General features: G+C 43.2%; 1 protein-coding gene across 4 annotated transcripts in view; it reads left to right on the top strand.

Annotated features, from left to right (window-relative positions):
• The window catches only part of sash1b (SAM and SH3 domain containing 1b), a 48,885-nt gene that overhangs the window by 25,614 nt on the left and 6,538 nt on the right, over positions 1-16,733 (top strand). For 2 of the 4 annotated variants that reach the window (XM_035532872.1, XM_027011192.2), the window contains 9 exons: positions 11,263-11,391; positions 11,518-11,568; positions 11,684-11,733; positions 12,912-12,952; positions 13,244-13,330; positions 13,418-13,530; positions 13,619-13,720; positions 15,839-15,965; positions 16,259-16,659. In XM_035532872.1, the coding sequence (XP_035388765.1) occupies positions 11,263-11,391; positions 11,518-11,568; positions 11,684-11,733; positions 12,912-12,952; positions 13,244-13,330; positions 13,418-13,530; positions 13,619-13,720; positions 15,839-15,965; positions 16,259-16,659 (1,101 nt within the window). Of the gene's footprint in view, positions 1-5,726; positions 5,802-9,965; positions 10,295-11,262; positions 11,392-11,517; positions 11,569-11,683; positions 11,734-12,911; positions 12,953-13,243; positions 13,331-13,417; positions 13,531-13,618; positions 13,721-15,838; positions 15,966-16,258; positions 16,660-16,733 lie in introns of those variants that run through there. The other 2 variants (XM_027011195.2, XM_027011194.2) reach the window with 2 other exon arrangements.

The following is a 16,733-nucleotide window of genomic DNA, read 5'->3' on the forward strand; positions in this document are numbered from 1 at the left end:
CAGGACTGAACCTTCTCTTGCATGATTTATGTTTGTTTTTGTTATTGATATAAAGAGGTACTTCTGGCTGGTAGTGATTAATTTATAACTGCTGTTTTGAATTGTGTCCAAGTACAACCTCCTCCTCCCAGTTTAGCCTGGTTCATAACTTTTTTTTGGTGGGTCCACTGTGGAATCTTTCTGATTCAGCATTACTTAAAACAAATGGTGTTCCTGAGCATGCCAAAGACGTTCCTCAGATGCTGAGGAACTGCAGAATGAGCAGTTTTATTATGAGAACTGAAAAGGAGCTGGCTGACAGGGATGTTATTAAGCGCTCTCTGCGGGGCGCCAGGATAGCAGGCAGACAGGCCGAGAAAGCTCTTGTTTGTGGCACAGCCAGATTATGTATGTTCCAGCAGAGCTAAAGCCAAGTTCTCACTCCCTGCTTGGAAGGGGATCACTTCCTCAATGATGGAGGTATGGCAAAGCTCTTACTTAAACAAACAGTTAGCCACCTCTTCTTATTAGATATATGCCATCTTTTTTTAAAACATATTTATTTGAGAGATGTTTGAATGACTTCAGTCTGAAGTTTTTCTCTTCCTATACCTTAACCATTGAGGAGAAGACATGCAGAGTTGGAGACTCATTACAAAATGACAAACTCTGAAAAGGGCCAGCAGAATGCTCGTCAATGGCACACTCACCAGTTTCAGGGACCAGTGAGGACATGGGACTCGTTCCTAAAGGAAGGTTCCAAATCAGAGCTGGTATCATTTTCACATACCTTTTTCAGAAACAGGACCCAGCGGTTTTCAGCCAATGACTTATTTTGTTTTCCAAATTTTTTGTTCCCGTGCATCTTGAAACACAATTTAATTTTTCAGGAGTTCTATTCAGTACTGTTGTTTTGACGAATTATTGTAATTTTAGGACACCATTTCTGATGTGTGACACACAAAGCCATTAACTGCTGCACTATGTCTCCTATAAAAAGCACCTCCCATCTTCTACATTTCCTGTAATTGCATTGATGTTACCACCTTGACACGTTTAATTAATTTGTGGGCACTGGTCTGGAGTATACTGTATATAGATTGGATGATATAGGCCTACTTGACTTGTCTTTTATGAGCAGAGGAAGACGATTCATGACCCTAACCATTCCATTTTTAATTTGCCCTTTTTTTTTCTGGTCAGATCCTTTCTGCATAGGACCATTCATTATTCAGTATCAGGATATATATTTTGTATGACTAGTTGATTAAGATGGATTTTATTTTATATGTCCCTCTTGTCCCCTGCAGTGTGTCCTGTTGAGCGCTGTGCATGTGCTGTTCTGTCCCCTGCAGTAATTCCTGTCAGTAACTGTGTGTGTGCTGATGTGTTCCCCCTGCAATATGTCCTGTGCTGTTCAGTCCCCTGCAGTGTGTCCTGTCAGGTCCTGTGCATGTGCTGTTTTGTCTCCTGCAGTGTTCTGCGAGATTTTCCATCCCTCTGTGCTTAAAGCTGAGGTCAGCTCTTTGGGCTCTGTAATGTAAAGCAGGCTACATCATGCATGTTTGAGCCCTTATGAACGTGGCTATGAGCTGGACTCTCCTGGCTCTTTAAACCCAACACTTTGGCAGGGACTGTAAATTGCCCACATGGGAACAAGTGTGTGGCCCTTTATTCATGGGAAAATCAATCTGTTTCATGATTCATGAAGCATATTCAATCAGAGCAGTGCAGCTCTGTCTCATTACAGTCTATTATGGTGAATCTGTCCCATACTAACACGTCCTGCCCTTACATGTGTGTGGAATCCCAAAGGAATTTTTTTCAACATGATTTCAGATCTATCCTTCCAGTGATAAATGATAGATACAGGAATTTAACTGACTCACTGCTGTGATTGAGACATTGAGTTATTCTCTCAAGCCAGAACAATATCCCAGAGCCCCAGAGTCTGCTGTCACTTTTTTTCTGTTTTTTGTTGGCTTATTTTACACAATTTGTGATGCTTGTTGGATTTTGTGTGGTTTTAATATTTGTGTTGTGTAGCTTGGTTATGTGTTATTTGTTTTTCTGGTGTATTTGTAAAGAAATCACACACTCTGATGCGTAATATGCAGAAATAATGTTTAGTTTTGTTCTTGTTTCCAGGTCTTGAACATTGACTCATAAAGTGAATGGAAATGACAGAGACAGCTAGGAATGTGCAGATCTCCTTACCAATGACAAATGCCCACATTTCTCTTTATAGAGCTTGTTTTTAGTTTTTGCTGTTCCAGATGGTAGGACAGAAAATGAATTAAAAACCGATGAGTCAAGACCACTCAGAGAGGAGAAACATCACGTTTCAGTAATGTAGGCAGTTGTGTTTGGTCGAAGGAGGGTGAAGTATGAGGCAGGACCTTTGTAATGCCCCATCAAAGCAATGCAGGTGGTGTGCTGGAAAACGCAGAATCAGACTGTTCTAATGTCAGAACAATAGCAAGCAATAGTATAATGGGGCTTATGGGACTGACGACAGATTAAGAGCAGATCCCACGAGGCTTCCACAGCACCATGAGAGGGAGAGAGTGGACAGGGGAGAGAGAGAGAGAGAGGGAGGGAGGGAGAGAGAGAAGTGTGTGTGTGTGTGTGTGTGTGTGTGTGTGTGTGTGTGTGTGTGTGTGTGTGTGTGTGTGTGTGTGTGTGTGTGTGTGTGTGGAATGACAAACGGAGGGAGGCAGAAGGACGGGCAGAGTTGGTGACAAAGCCAGAGAGACCCCATTTTTAGAACAGACGGCGTTTTCCCAACCCGACAACAGTGAGACGTTATGGACCGGGGCAGAGGAGGAGCATGGGAGATTTTAGAAAGACAGATATCTTAGTGGTGCAGGCTGTACTGAAACCAGAACACAGTCAAGGGTAACAGACTTATTCCTAACACATCTAGGACAAAAATACGCCTGCTGTGATTCTGTTTATAGCTTCTCTTCATGTAAAAGGGCAGATCTGTGGCTGCCTCCTGTACCATGCCCTCACACAGTTTGCAAATTTAAGATAAGTATGCACAAAGAGACTTTTTAAATTTAACTCCAGCAATATAATTACTCTATGTGACAACAATGGCAAAATCTGCCATGTTCTGGAGTCTTGTGGGATACCACACATCACCATTTCATCCTACAGTCCCGCTGCAGGATGACAGATTTTTAATTGTTTAAGAGAATGGGGCCCCCCATCACTGTAATTACGTAGGGTGTTATTCATTTTCACACGTTTTGTAATTTGACAAAGCGAGACACTGATGAAGTGCTCATTACCCAGTGAAGTGGGAGTAACAGAAAGCAGTGGCTGAAGCCTTTACACCAGGACATTCATTAATTAGGCCTGATGATCAGTAGAATTCTTATTTGAAGAGGGCTATAATGATGTATATATAATCACCCTGTCACAGCTCATAACTATGGACAATATCAAGTCTGACACATGTTCCTGCAGTGAGCTCCTTCTCGCTGACAAGCAAGCCAACTGCTGGTTAGTTTTGAGTTGTTTACACTAGTCAATATTCAGGCATTTCAGAAGAAGGAATTTCTGTCAGATGTGGGTTTGACATGCTTGAATCCGTTGTTGACTAATTCAGTTAGATCTTAAGATCTGTAATCATACAGGGTGAATAACACAGCTGTCTAAATATATCATGTTACTTGGAGTGAACAGGGCCCCATTCCTAATATAAGTCTAATAGTGAAGTTTGAGTTATGTCGTGAATCAGGCAGTGACTAAAAATTTTGTACTTCAGTGGTCTCCAAGTTTGTCATATCTGAAGTAGACAAATATTTAAATTACAGTAATTATTTATACATTTTGATGAAGGAACTTTCAGCTATGAAATGTGAAAACTCTTCTTTCTGCACTTCTTTATTTGCATGGTCTCATCAAGTCTTCAGATCTTATTTGGTCTAGTAGCTCAGGGTCTCAGGGGAAATCTTTCATACTGTGGTCTGCTTTTGAGGGACGTGGTTAAATCTTAAGACTGCTATGATAAATGTGCCTCTTGACTGTCTACATGAGAAGTGGTCGGTGTATGGGAGGGTCAAACTGCTGCCAGTTCACAGAGCAGCAGGTTCACTGTGTGCTACTTGATTTGACAGCTGCCTTTGAAGCTGCTGTTTTTGGAGGGATTCTGTGATTGGCTGTTTGCCATGTGGAGGTGGGACATGGCTGATCGGTCCTACCCAAACAAGCAAACACAAAGGCAGATAACATGATTCAGCAGCAGCTGCTAAAGGTGCTTGGCCACTCTGCATCCCTGCATCCATTTTCACAGTATAAGGCCATTGGAGTGCAATTTAGTGTCAGGCAGTATTTGCACCTATGCATGTGTGTGTGAGGAAGTGACAGTCTCCCACACAAAAAATCCCCTCTGTTTAATCCTACCTTTCTGACAGATCCCAGCAGAGTTCACCATATTGTCTAGTTGGATGTTCAGGGCAGTTATTGCCATCTACAGTTCTGCTGGCTATGACGGAATGATAAATTTACTTGCCAATGCAAAAATGGAGGGGGACATTCTGAGAGGCTGTTGTGTGTAAACCTAATGCAGCTCGACCAGTGTAGCCAGTTGAATGAGCATCAGTGACTTCTGTTTATGTAGTGTCAAGTGCAGACTGATGCACATGCAGTCTGTAGGCTGTCCAGACTGTAGAGTTTAGACAAAGTGTTGGCTGCAACCTCCCCCTTAACCTACCACTGCCAGCTGGGCAGGCAGGCAGAAGCAGGTCACATAACCCACAGTGCTTGTGTGCATATGTTAATGGGGGAGCCGTCGAGCAGGATTAATCTTACGGCATGGGGGCCATTACTGGAGACAGAGGGTTGTGATTGAGCAAGCATACTTGCACCCAAAGAGATTTGGTTCAAACTTGCAGACAATCCTAGATTAGAACATGCAATCATTGTGTGAGACCCTTGGTATTGAACTGACCATTCTGATGTACGTGGTGAAATTTTCTTGTCGGCTTTTTACAGTGAATGCGTCTGGATTTGTAGGGGGACTTTGCAGCCTAATCACATAAACTAATCAGACATACTTAATCTTCGTTGACGGTTTACTTATATAAATTATTGCCATGTGCTGCCATCTAGTGGCAGACTATGTTTAAGTTTATTTAATGATCGTTTCGACATGGTATGTCGACATTCCAAATAAATCAACTGTGTTTAATCGCTAGTCTCATAAAAAAACATACCATTCAAAAATGAAGACAGTATAGCACATCACACCTTTGTTTTGTTTTGTCTTCTTTGGTGCACTTCTTTTTTGGTCTCAGATTTGCACATCTACTAACAGTTATCAGCAGAGGGGTTATGCATCACATCCAGGAAAGTAAGACGCAGCCTTGTTATCTAAATAAGGTAGTTCTTCCAGCCTTTGTCAGGGTAATCTTATCTTCCTTCCCCCGCTTCACACTCGCAGTCCTCCTTCCCCCGCAAGCACATTTGGGATGATAGTCAGCGGAAGTTTATTAAAATGCGGTCGTGGCATCTGCCCCGAGTCAGCTAGTTTGAGCTGAGCTGTGTCAGAGAGAGGGAGAGCGAGAGAGCTCCACCCAGCAGTCTATAGTTATAGCGTCATCTACTTCTCACCGCTGGCCAGCTGCCTGTCTGATGAATGTGTGTTGGACCCCCCCCCCCCCATGCCGCCATCCCCCAACCCCCCCCCCCCCCACCCCCCGCCGCAATTCTTGAGCATGCATTGTTCTCTGAGGACACGAAGGAAAAGTTTCAAACAGGACTCAGGCTGTGTGCTTGCAACAGAGCTGTTCCACTTGTAGGCTCAAGTAGTGGTGAGTGGAGTTCATTGGATGTTTTTCTGTTCTTTTGAGGTTAAATGACAGGCTGACAAAGAGGTTTAGTAAGAAGTACTTTGTAGATTTTAAAGCATGTGGTTTATTAGATGTTGTCTTTGTCAGTGCTTTGAGTTGTAGGTTCTGGATGCACAGAACATTCTTTTTATGCTTGGAGTTCTTGCTTCATTTGCAAAAGTTGTAAACACCCTAAAGTTCTCAAGCCGAAGAACTGGGTTTCACGTCTCTGATTATGCTTGTTTCTGTGACAAATCCAATGGCCTTGATTCCCAGCTTTGTTAAGGATCTTTTAGCTCTCTAGTTTGACTCTTTGGAGACTCCAGCTTGACTTCTGTGACTTTGGAGACTTGAGTGTATATAATTTAACATTGTTATTCTGATGAGTGATTCTGCAACATCATCTTAATATGATCAGTTGTTGTTTAGTCTTTCACCAAAAAGCCCTGAATAGTCTAGGATGTCTCTACATTTGAAAGACTTTATGACTGAGATATAGGATATGGGCTGAACCAAAAGTAGGGTGTTGCCTTTAGAGAAGAACCGAAAATGGATCAGAACACATGTGCTTGATTACATAGTTCCTTTGGCATAAATGTTTCAATAATTCCTGCAGGCAGTTGTAGGGACTATGTGGATTTCCCCTCACAGTGGGGAAAGGGTGCGCTTAACTTGCAGAGTCAGACATTTGTCTCTCCACACACTTCATTCATATGAGCTAATCACTGGCTGGAGAGTGGCTTAAATTTGGCCTGGAGAATCCTTTCTCGAATTATTTCCTTCATGCTGGTGCCAGAAAGCAGCTCTTTGATCTGTTGGAGCATGAGATCGTGCTGTTTGTGCTCTTGGGATGAAGGATGACCTGCTGGTAGTCATGCTGTGGATGCGTGTATTCATGTATGCGCGTGTGTGTGTGTGTGTGTGTGTGTGTGTGTGTGTGTGTGTGTGAGAGAGAGAGAGAGAGAGAGATGAAAGGTGCGAGTAACTCGGGGGAAGTGTGTCCTTGCGGAATGACTCCAGCGGTTAGTTAACGCTTACGCTGCTGAATGAACTCTTAGACTGTTCATTCTTGTCCAGCTAGACTCGTAGGTGTTTCTAGGTTTGATTCAGGCGTGGGGTCTTTGGTGTGTGGGACGTGGGGGTATGAAATGGCGCTCTCCCCTGCTGGGCTCTGTGTGCCCTGTGGTAAGGAGGGTCTGCTGGATGAGTGTAGTTCTCTGGCTTTCTTCACTTTGATCCATTCTCAGCAGGATTGGATTTGGAGTGTGTGAGACAGGACTATATGGACACAAAGCTGATTGTCTCACCATGGGTCTCTTCCATTTGCTAAACAAAAGGAGATACAGTATGCTCTAGATAATGTGAAATAGTATTCTAACTAAAATCCAGGGCCATAGATCAGTTTTTAATCATTATCGCAATATCGCCTTTTGCAATATTCAACTGAGCTTTCTAAACAATGTGTTTTATAGTATGTGGATTTCCTAACCAGTCTCAAATTGTTGCAAAGTTGTCTTTAACCATGTCAGTCATATGGCAATATGTAGCAATATTTTGTTAGAGATGGTGTTTTGTATATCATCCCTACCAAAATCACCACCACTAGTTCCTTTGAGCTGTCATTTCTACAGGCAGTATTATCTCCCATGTATGCTTTTCAGAAATAGAACATGTTGCAGCACACATGATCACAGAACTACTTTTATGCCCCAAATTGGCTTCCAGTTCAATGTCTTTATAGGGGATGCTTTGTGTGAAGGTGAGAAGAAACCAAGCAGAGATCATGCCTGATCATAATCATGGAATCCGCTGCATTCCAGTCTGTGCCCTCTGCCCCCTCTCTCTGGGGGCACAGAAAACCTAATCGAGGTGAATGTGGCATGACTGCTGGAGGAGCCTGTGAGAGCCTGTGGGGAGTGAGCGATGTCAAGTTGTCCAGCAAGTCAAGTCTTCCAGTCCGTTTTCATCATCTGTCTGCTGATGAGGCTAAGGACCCTCCTCATGAGATGGAGGGCAGAGTGACTTGGGTTGCCCCTGCTGCTTCACCATGAGGGTGGAGATAAATGATCTTGTTTGGTCAGACGTGACCACTCCCTGCTGACCCCCCCCCCCCCCCCCCTCCCGCTCTGAGCCCCACGTGCCTCTGACATGCTCAATTTGCTCCTCATTGTCCAGGCTAATGCGACAGGGCTTCCTCCTTCCAGCAATCTCATAAACATCAGCTCACGCTCCTGTCTGTACTCTGGCCCTCTGTAGAGCTGCAAAAACTGACAAGCATTGAGATCATATTCTTCTTGTCATCAGTTTGTTGACTCTGAATTGCTCTGCCATGTCCTGTGTGTATTCAGAGGTTTAGGTTTTATTATGGACTTGTTCACTAGTGGGTCCCCATTTACCCTTCATTCATTTTCCAGGTCAGCAGATATGCATAATCCTATAGATAATGGAAAGCACTGAGGCCTGCAAACATGCCCATAGCATATTTATGTATGCATATTTAGTTCATAAATGCAGTTGTTTTTAATTTTTTTAATGATGAAGATCTGTCTCTTCTTCTATTTCTTCCTGAGGCTCTAGTTCCCTTCTGCTCCAAATCACTGTTTACATGAGAAAGAAAGAGCTACACATTAAAGACAGTGAATTGATCATGTGATCAGGCCATAATGGAGTGTTTATCAGAGGGCGTCTGTGTGGAGCAGCTCTCCGCAGCCGGCCCTAGTACAGTGCTTTTCATTAGGCCGCCACTGCCTTTCTCAGCTGGAGAAAAGCAGCCAGATTTCGTGCGGCTTTGACTCAAGGGCATGTCACTTAACAAATGAATGGTTCTCTTTTTTCGAGGACAGTCGGGCCAGTCACGGAGGGCAGGACCACGAGACCCCCTTGCCTCTTGTTGTTGAGGAATGTGACCGCTTCCAGCGGCCGGAATGAAGGAAACGTCTCGCACCACTTCATATGCAATGCCTTTGGATCCGCTGCATTTGCAAATATGAGACTACAGCGCTTTACATTTAAAACATGTAAATAAATACGCATCCTCTCAGCCTAAGAATCATAGGCAACCTTTAAAGAAAAAGAAGCAATTATTACCATATACAAAACATTGCATACTAGAATTCCTTTGGTGAGGAGTTAGTCGATCAAAAACTTAAAACCTACATAGGTTTCTACCTTTTGTACTGTTGGATAAAATGTTTAGCGTAGTGCTGCATGATTTAGTTCTTGCACTATACACAATAGAATTTAAACGCTTTAATTTGTAAATTTGTAAATGTTACCATTTCACATTATTCGACTTGTCAGCAAATTACAGAACCCCGCATGACTTGAATCGAATGTCAAAATGGAAAGCGGAAAATATGAGGCTATGCAGGACTCTAGTGTCCCGGGTCCAGACCGCAGAACCACTATGCTAAAAGTGTAGGCCTCAGCCCTGGCTACCATGTATATTCAACCAAAGCTTTTTTTTTTTTTAAATTGCAGGATGCTACATTTAACTTATTATAGCCTGTTTATCTTAAAATATGTGCGTAATGACATTTGTGCAATAGCGGGACTGACGTGGTTGTTTTCTGCACCGCTCTCGTTTGTTTTTGTATTAGACGGCCATCTTTGTGGATGGTAATTGTGCTGGCTGTGCTGAAGAGACCACTGAGAGGAGCATTGATGTGCGCATCATGCTACTAGCACTAAGCCAGCTCCGGCTTTGAAACGCCACTGCTCTGCCTAGTCTGTGGAATATTAATTAACCCCAATAAACCATTCAGTGTCTACGCGACACCAATAAAACTCGCAGGTGTTGTTTCAAATCACTGCGACCTAGGCATAGTATTTTGGTCATTAATGAGTAACGTAGGATTTTCATCACATTTGATGGAGACAAAAATATCTCTTGGTGGCAATATTTGTTGTATTAATTAAAAGGCTCATCGCTGTCATATCCATTTAGCTTTGCTTGTATGCATATGTTTAAGAGATGACATCGGCATGTAGGATGTGAATGATAAAATATAACCTTGACATTTGTCTAGAACATCAGTGGAATGTTTGCAGGGTTGTAGCGTTTCCTGTTGCGTGAAAAGCTCTAAATGTTGGAACAACATATTGCTCATTTAAATTGAGCTCATATTGTCGGAGAGCAGAGGTGCGCGTGCCAGATGGATTTCCGGAGCAGTTTTCTGTGATTTGTGGAAGTTCAGTGAATCATACGCAGCAGCAGATCATTATCCGCTGGAAACTTTCAGCGCATTTAAGAGGCTCTGGCAAACTTTCTTACAGAGGATATGGATTGAGACTCTATATTATCTGAATTGCATAGAATTTAGCGCAACCACCAAATAACGCATAATCCCTGAGGTGCCATTTGTTCGGATATTTTTCCGAATATGGAACGAGAAAGTGCTGATCAGGGATCGGGTTTGGATGCGAATGCACCTGACGACTTTTCACATGTCTGGTCAGATCTGATGAATGTGTTGGTAAGTCTGACTATATCTATGATTTTTACGCGAATTACTTTTTGGAATAATCACTTTAAAATAGTGACCGCTGTTTCATTTCGGGTTTGGAAAATTTCAAGATACGTTTTGGTGTCTGTTAGCTTTTCCACGGGGAAAAAAATGTAGCACTTAAGAAATGTTTAACATTGACAGATTGTGGTTGACGAAGTTCATCTTTTTATCTAGATTTATCTCCCTATAATTAACCCTTGTAATGTTGCTGAAAGCATAACTCTAATCATAATCGCAGTATCATCCTGAGGTTTGCTTACTGAGACTCATCAACCACAGATGCCTTTTTGTACAAATTGTCTCACACCCTGGCACTAACAGACAGGCACTGTGACTACATTATGAATGGTTTTCCTTTATGAATCACATAGAACACAGGATATCCTAGCTTGTGACATAAATCTGTGTGGTACATTTCTTGGTTATGAATTCAAATGATGTCCATCTTGAAATGTGGTTCACAGCAACTTCAGGATGCTCATACATCATTAGAGGACATTTGTGGATGAGCTTGCAAATGCTGAGGTGATGCATGGCCATTTTGGCTTTCTGAGACAACAAAAGGAAGATCACCTCTTTATGGCTAAAACAATAGCTGGAAGTTACGCTCCTGTGGGTAAAGGTTTGAGAGCTCTGGTATCTCTTCTGGTTTATCTAGACCTTTGTCTCCCCCTTCATAGTTTCAGGGAAGTGAATTTAGTGCAGGTCCATCTTGGCTGCAGCTGCTTCATCTGCGAGCTCAGACAAGAGGTCAAGCAGTCCTCATGGGCTTTGTCATGGGGAAGTGGAAACCTGCACATGTGCAGCACCTTCAAACTTCATCATAGAATTTACATGGACAGTTTGGAAGAGGCCAATTTGAGATTGTAGTTGCACCTCACATTTTTCACGTTCAGCATTTCCTTGAAGTTAATGGGGTATGTCCTCACCCTCAGGATGGCTCTCTGGGCAACCTCGAGGATCTGGCCAAGGAGTACTCTGAGTATTACAGCACCTCTTTCAGCAACGTGTGTGACAGGATGGAAGAACTTCGTAAACGCAAAGTGGCTCAGGAGGCCGAGACTGTAAGGACTATTTCTCCCTGTCAGTATGTGGCTGCTAATTTAGCAGTGATTGAGATAGAAGTAATGGTGGGTGTCTTGTGACTTTTTTAATTTTTATTTTTTTTTTGTTCCCTGTCTGTTGCTCAGGAAAAGGCAGAGGCAACAACCACATCACTTCAGCTCCGCTCTGAGATACAGGTACGTCTCCTAGAGGTCCTGGACCTTCAATTCCAAACAATGTTTGATTTGTCATTTTGTGCTCAACTTGGCAGACTGAGTGTCAGGCTTACCTTAACTGGCCCTCTTTTCAAAGGAGTCACTGGGTCTATGCAGTGCTGTGTCCACTCCTGAGGTGGAGAGAAGGTAACCAACATCATCTACACTGTTTACATTATATATATATATAAAAAATATGCATACACTGTGTGTGTGTGTGTGTGTGTGTGTGTGTGTGTGTGTGTGTGTGTGTGTGTGTGGGAGAGAGAGAGAAATGAGTATTCTTGTAATTGTTGAGAAAATTGTGACGTTCCACTTTTTGTAAAACGATCCTGCATTTTGAAGTGTGTATTGATCATTTTGTGTTCTTGGAAAGTTACATCAGCATCCTGCTGACACTTGACACATGTCCAGTCCTGGGGGCATGAGGGTGATGCCTCATGCGTTTCCTGGTGACCTGTTCCTCTTCCTTCTATCTGCTTCCTTCCTATGATTGAAGGTGGGGTGGTGTGATGGGGGGGATAGTTGAGTGCTGAAGTCACTAGGAGCAACATGTAAACAGTGCATGCGTTCCATGTAAACGTTTCATTTACTACCTACCTGTTATAAATTTCTATTGGAACAAAATAAATGTAAATTCCAGCATTATTAACAAGGTTACATTGAGAGAAGGTGAAGGATAGGAAGAGAGTGAGACTGAAACAGAGAGGGACAATATATATATATATGTGTGTGTGTGTGTGTGTGTGTGTGTGTGTGTGTGTGTGTGTGTGTGTGTGTGTGTGTGTGAGGGAGTGAGTGAGTGAGGGAGGGAGAGAGACAGACACAGAGAGGGACAGGTAGAGAGAGGGAGGGAGTTGGCAGGGGGACAGATGGAGAAAGAACTAGGGAGAGCATTATGGAGCGACAACTAGGGAGAGGGAGGGAGGGAAGGAGATAAGTACAGAGGAGGAGAGAGGGAGTGGGAGAGGGAAGAAGGAAGATGGAGAAAGCAATTCAAAGGCCACATGAGCCCCACTGTTGTTCTAAAAGCCCAACTGTGCATGAAAAGCCTCCATTGTTGTTGTGAGGTGTGTTGGGCCCAGGAGCCAGCAGCTTGCCTTTGTGTCACCCACATAGAGATCACAGCCATTAGTGCCCTAGCCAGCAGGCAAGGTCTGTTGTGGACACTGTAGGCATACTGATGTGTGGAATGAGAAAAACATGAGAAAACACTGACTGACTGTAGAAAATAGAGAAATGTGGGGAAACAGGTGAGATGATGCTCAGGCTGACATACTGGGAGTACTGGGAGCAGTGGTTTATTCTGAGTGTTTTGTGTCTAGGCTATCGATACACAAGTCAAGCTCCGAAGATGGATCTGGAGGTATAACGTCTGTGTGTCTGTGTGTAATGTAAAAAAAAACTTTGATATTTTTGTGTGTGTGTAATTCCAAAGTCCTCTTGGCATGGTCATAGACAAATATTTTAAAACTCATATATTTTTGGCAGTTATGTGGGATGCAAAGCATAGCCAAATAACTCTCACAAACTCTCACATAACTCTCACTCCTGTTTTCACTGATCTAACTGCTGCTGCTGTGTGTTGTATCCATCTTTGTTTCTATATCACAACATAAGTCTAGCATATTCTCTTGAAACTTCTTTCTTAATTCAGGGAGATGGGACACTAGAAAGAAAAATAAATCCTTCTGGCAAAATTTCCGCAAGACACAGAAAGGCAGTATACGTCAGATATCAAAAGGTATTAGTGACGGTTCATGGCATGAGACCCATTAGAACTCCATTTTGTTGTCCTGAAGGTCTGACATTTCCTGAATCTCATCTGCAGGTGAAGATGTGGGCTTTGTGGCCAGTGAGATCACAATGAGCGATGAAGAACGCATCCAGCTGATGATGATGGTGAAAGAGAAGATGATCACTGTGGAGGAAGCCCTGGCTCGGGTAGGCACCTGCTTCTGACTCCCTCTCTGCTGTGTACTGGGTCTGTCTAAGAATGTTCAACTGTGTAAAAATGGCATGCTGTTTCCAGCTGAAAGAGTACGAGACCCAAAGCAAACAGTCCTGCGTTGTGGACACGACAGAGTGGCTCGAGTCCTCTGGCTCTGCTGTGGACGAGTTGTCCAACTGTAACGTAAGTAGCTGAGCACTTTGCTCATGCTCTTCCTTCCTGCTCTCTCCTTTATGAAGCAGACTCGCTCCTGGTGTATTTCTGCGGTCCATCGAGCTGCGCACTGCACTGGGTAAATAAATAGTCACTGCGTCTTGCAACGCTCTCCACGTCCCTGCTTGTTGTAATTGAGTTGTTTATCAGAGGCGCCACATCCTCTGGCCTCTGACATGCTCCCAGCAGGAATGTCACCCACTCTGCCAGGCATTTGTTGATTCCCATCCCCCTCCCGAGGCCTGGCTGTCAACTGCTGCTCTCCTCTACAGTCACCCCACCCCACCCCAGACCCATGGGTCCATCCCAGGTTCATGTCCCAACCCCTTGGGACAGGCTCTATTCATTGCCCTCAATACTTTATCTCCTATTGTGACTCTCTCTGGCTGAATGCGGGTGTCAGCAGGGTTCTGCACAGCGCAGTTCTTTCGTGCAGGGGTCTGTTCTGCCACGTAGTCTTCTCATGTTCCTCTTTCTCAAATCTTTTTTCTGCAGTCTGTATGTAAATACAGACATATGTCCAGAAATTTCACTTGTGCTGTGTTAAGGAGTTTATGGTGGCTGTAATTTTGTATGCTGAATCCTAGACACAGGCCAACAGGAGTTGTGTGTTGCCTTCCAGGAACAATTCCACAGAGTCCTTGAACAAGAAATCTCACTATCAAATAGTGCAGTATAATGGCAAAATATTTTAACTTCTAAGACTCTCAGTTCAGTAACAAGTTGTATCAAAAGCACAAACTGCCTTCTTTCTCAGAGCTAGAGATGTTTTGTGTGGATATATTTAACCCTGTGAAAAGTTTCACTTGTTATGAGTTACCACACTCAAAGGCTTTCGTTATAAATTCGCCTCTGAATGTGCAGAAAGATCACATGTAGGTAACATTACCAGATACTCAACCTCTAATATTGTCAGAGATTGTGTGTGTCTGTGCTCAGAGCTTGTGTTTAAAACAGAGCTACCTGTGGTTGATGTACACCAGCAGTGCTATTTCCAAGAATGTGCTGTCTCCGAAAACATAAACTGTGGTTGGAACGCACATGGTGAGCACCTGAGGTTAAAATTGAGCTAAATTCATGAAACTACCTCGAAGCCGTTCTAGTCTCCTTTCATAGTTTCTGTCTGCCATGTTGCTTGTGTAAGGAACCCACAACATGCAGCTATTAAAGCACACACTACCAGAAATGTAATGTTGAGAAAAGTTGATGTGCTGTGTTCAAACCACTGTAACGCAGGGCGGGTTTCTCTTCAACGCTACCTTGCAATTAGTGTTAACAGCTCCAATCCTGTAGTCTATACAGTGAAGAATTTCTTTTAGTTTTTGTCCGTGAAAAGTTTTGAAGATGGGCATACTTGCCAACTGAACATAGTAGAAAAGGAAGGCATTAAATGTTTTTACAAGATTTCACTTTTAATCTTCATCCTATTATTACAGAATTGCCTCTTCCCTGGTTGCAAGTTTTCTATTCCAGTAATAGTCAAGAATTCTTATTCTGTTAAATATATTTTTGTTTGGTTACTTTCTATTTGTTTTATCTTTTAATTTATTGGTATTTATTTTTCCATTTAGAACATTATTATTCATAAACCTCTGAGTTATTCAGTAACTACACTGAAACTACATATGAAAGTAGTACAATAATATTTACAAAAATCCGGCATGAAAGAACACTCCTAACTGATTCTTGGCATGCAAGGGGTTAATTTGCTTTAATTGCTAATTTTAGATTTGAAACTATTTCACAAATAAGGTCACAGCACTGCTCAGCTTGGGGTTTGTATGGCTGTACACCTGAGTCAGCTGTCTGCTTCGCACTTAAGCCCTTCATGACCTAATCAAACTAATAATAAGCATCAGGGCCATATCCAGGTGTTTTGCTTTTAGAAGATGAAAGAGATCTTGCATTTTGTGGAGACAAATTTTGGACAGATTTTTATTAGCCGTTCTTTTTGATGCACATATTTGCCGTGAATGCCATTTTTATTACCATTGTCGAACATGAGTGTTGGTGGTGATTGCGAAACACATCCAGAGGTGTTCCCTTCTCTGACCCGAGCAACTCCTCCCTTCTGGCCTACAATCTCAGGAGCAGACGGATGACGAAATGGAGGAATCTGTGGCCTATCGTAGGCTTCATAAGCTGGTCAGTTCCACCCGCAGAGTCAGGAAAAAGCTCATCAGAATAGATGAGGCCAAAAAACCCACATCTAAAGGTGAGAAGCAAAATTATCTAAAACCTCTAAAGGAATAATTTTTTTTAAATGACCTGGCAGAGAGATCTATTAAAAGCTAGCTAAATGCTGAATAGCTGTTATCTGAATGCTGAAAAGAGTCTGGGAGAAAGATATAAGTGACCATTATAACCTTTGTAGAGACTTGAGGTAAATCCTTGATATAGATGTACTTGACACCACTGCACTGCAGGTTGAGACTGTGTCATTGTGCATATATGTTGTAAAAATATCTTGTCATTGAAAATTAGCCCCCACTGTGTTTGCTTTTTCAGACCTGGTAAGCTCCGATGTCTCTCCTACGTGTGAGGAGAATATGTGTCTCTATTCGGGCATGCAGAAACAAGTGGCCATCTCCCAGGGCAACGGGCTGGCCTCGGTGCCACAGGCGCCGCTGTCTACAGATGGAGACATGGATGTGCTGATCACGTCTCCCTCCTCCAGTGGCCTGGACACGTACAGCAACCACAAGCTCTTCAAGGGCTTCAGCAAGCCCAGCGGCAGCAGCCAGGGTTCAGGTCAGATGCTCTCGGGACCCAGTGGGGCCACCTTGGGGTCTGCCAGTGGCTTCTCCACTGCCGAGGTGGAGGGCTGCGGTAAAGACCACCCCAGGATGGCCCGCTCAGTGACAGACGGGGAGATGAGACGAACCCTGAGTTCCTCCAACTACCACGGGGTGAGTATAGGCACTCTTCTCGCTTATCTGTCCAAACCACTGCACAGGTTGGGACATTTCATCTAAAGGCTTAG

Source organism: Electrophorus electricus, chromosome 13 (assembly GCF_013358815.1).
Source record: "Electrophorus electricus isolate fEleEle1 chromosome 13, fEleEle1.pri, whole genome shotgun sequence".
Classification (NCBI taxonomy): domain Eukaryota; kingdom Metazoa; phylum Chordata; class Actinopteri; order Gymnotiformes; family Gymnotidae; genus Electrophorus; species Electrophorus electricus.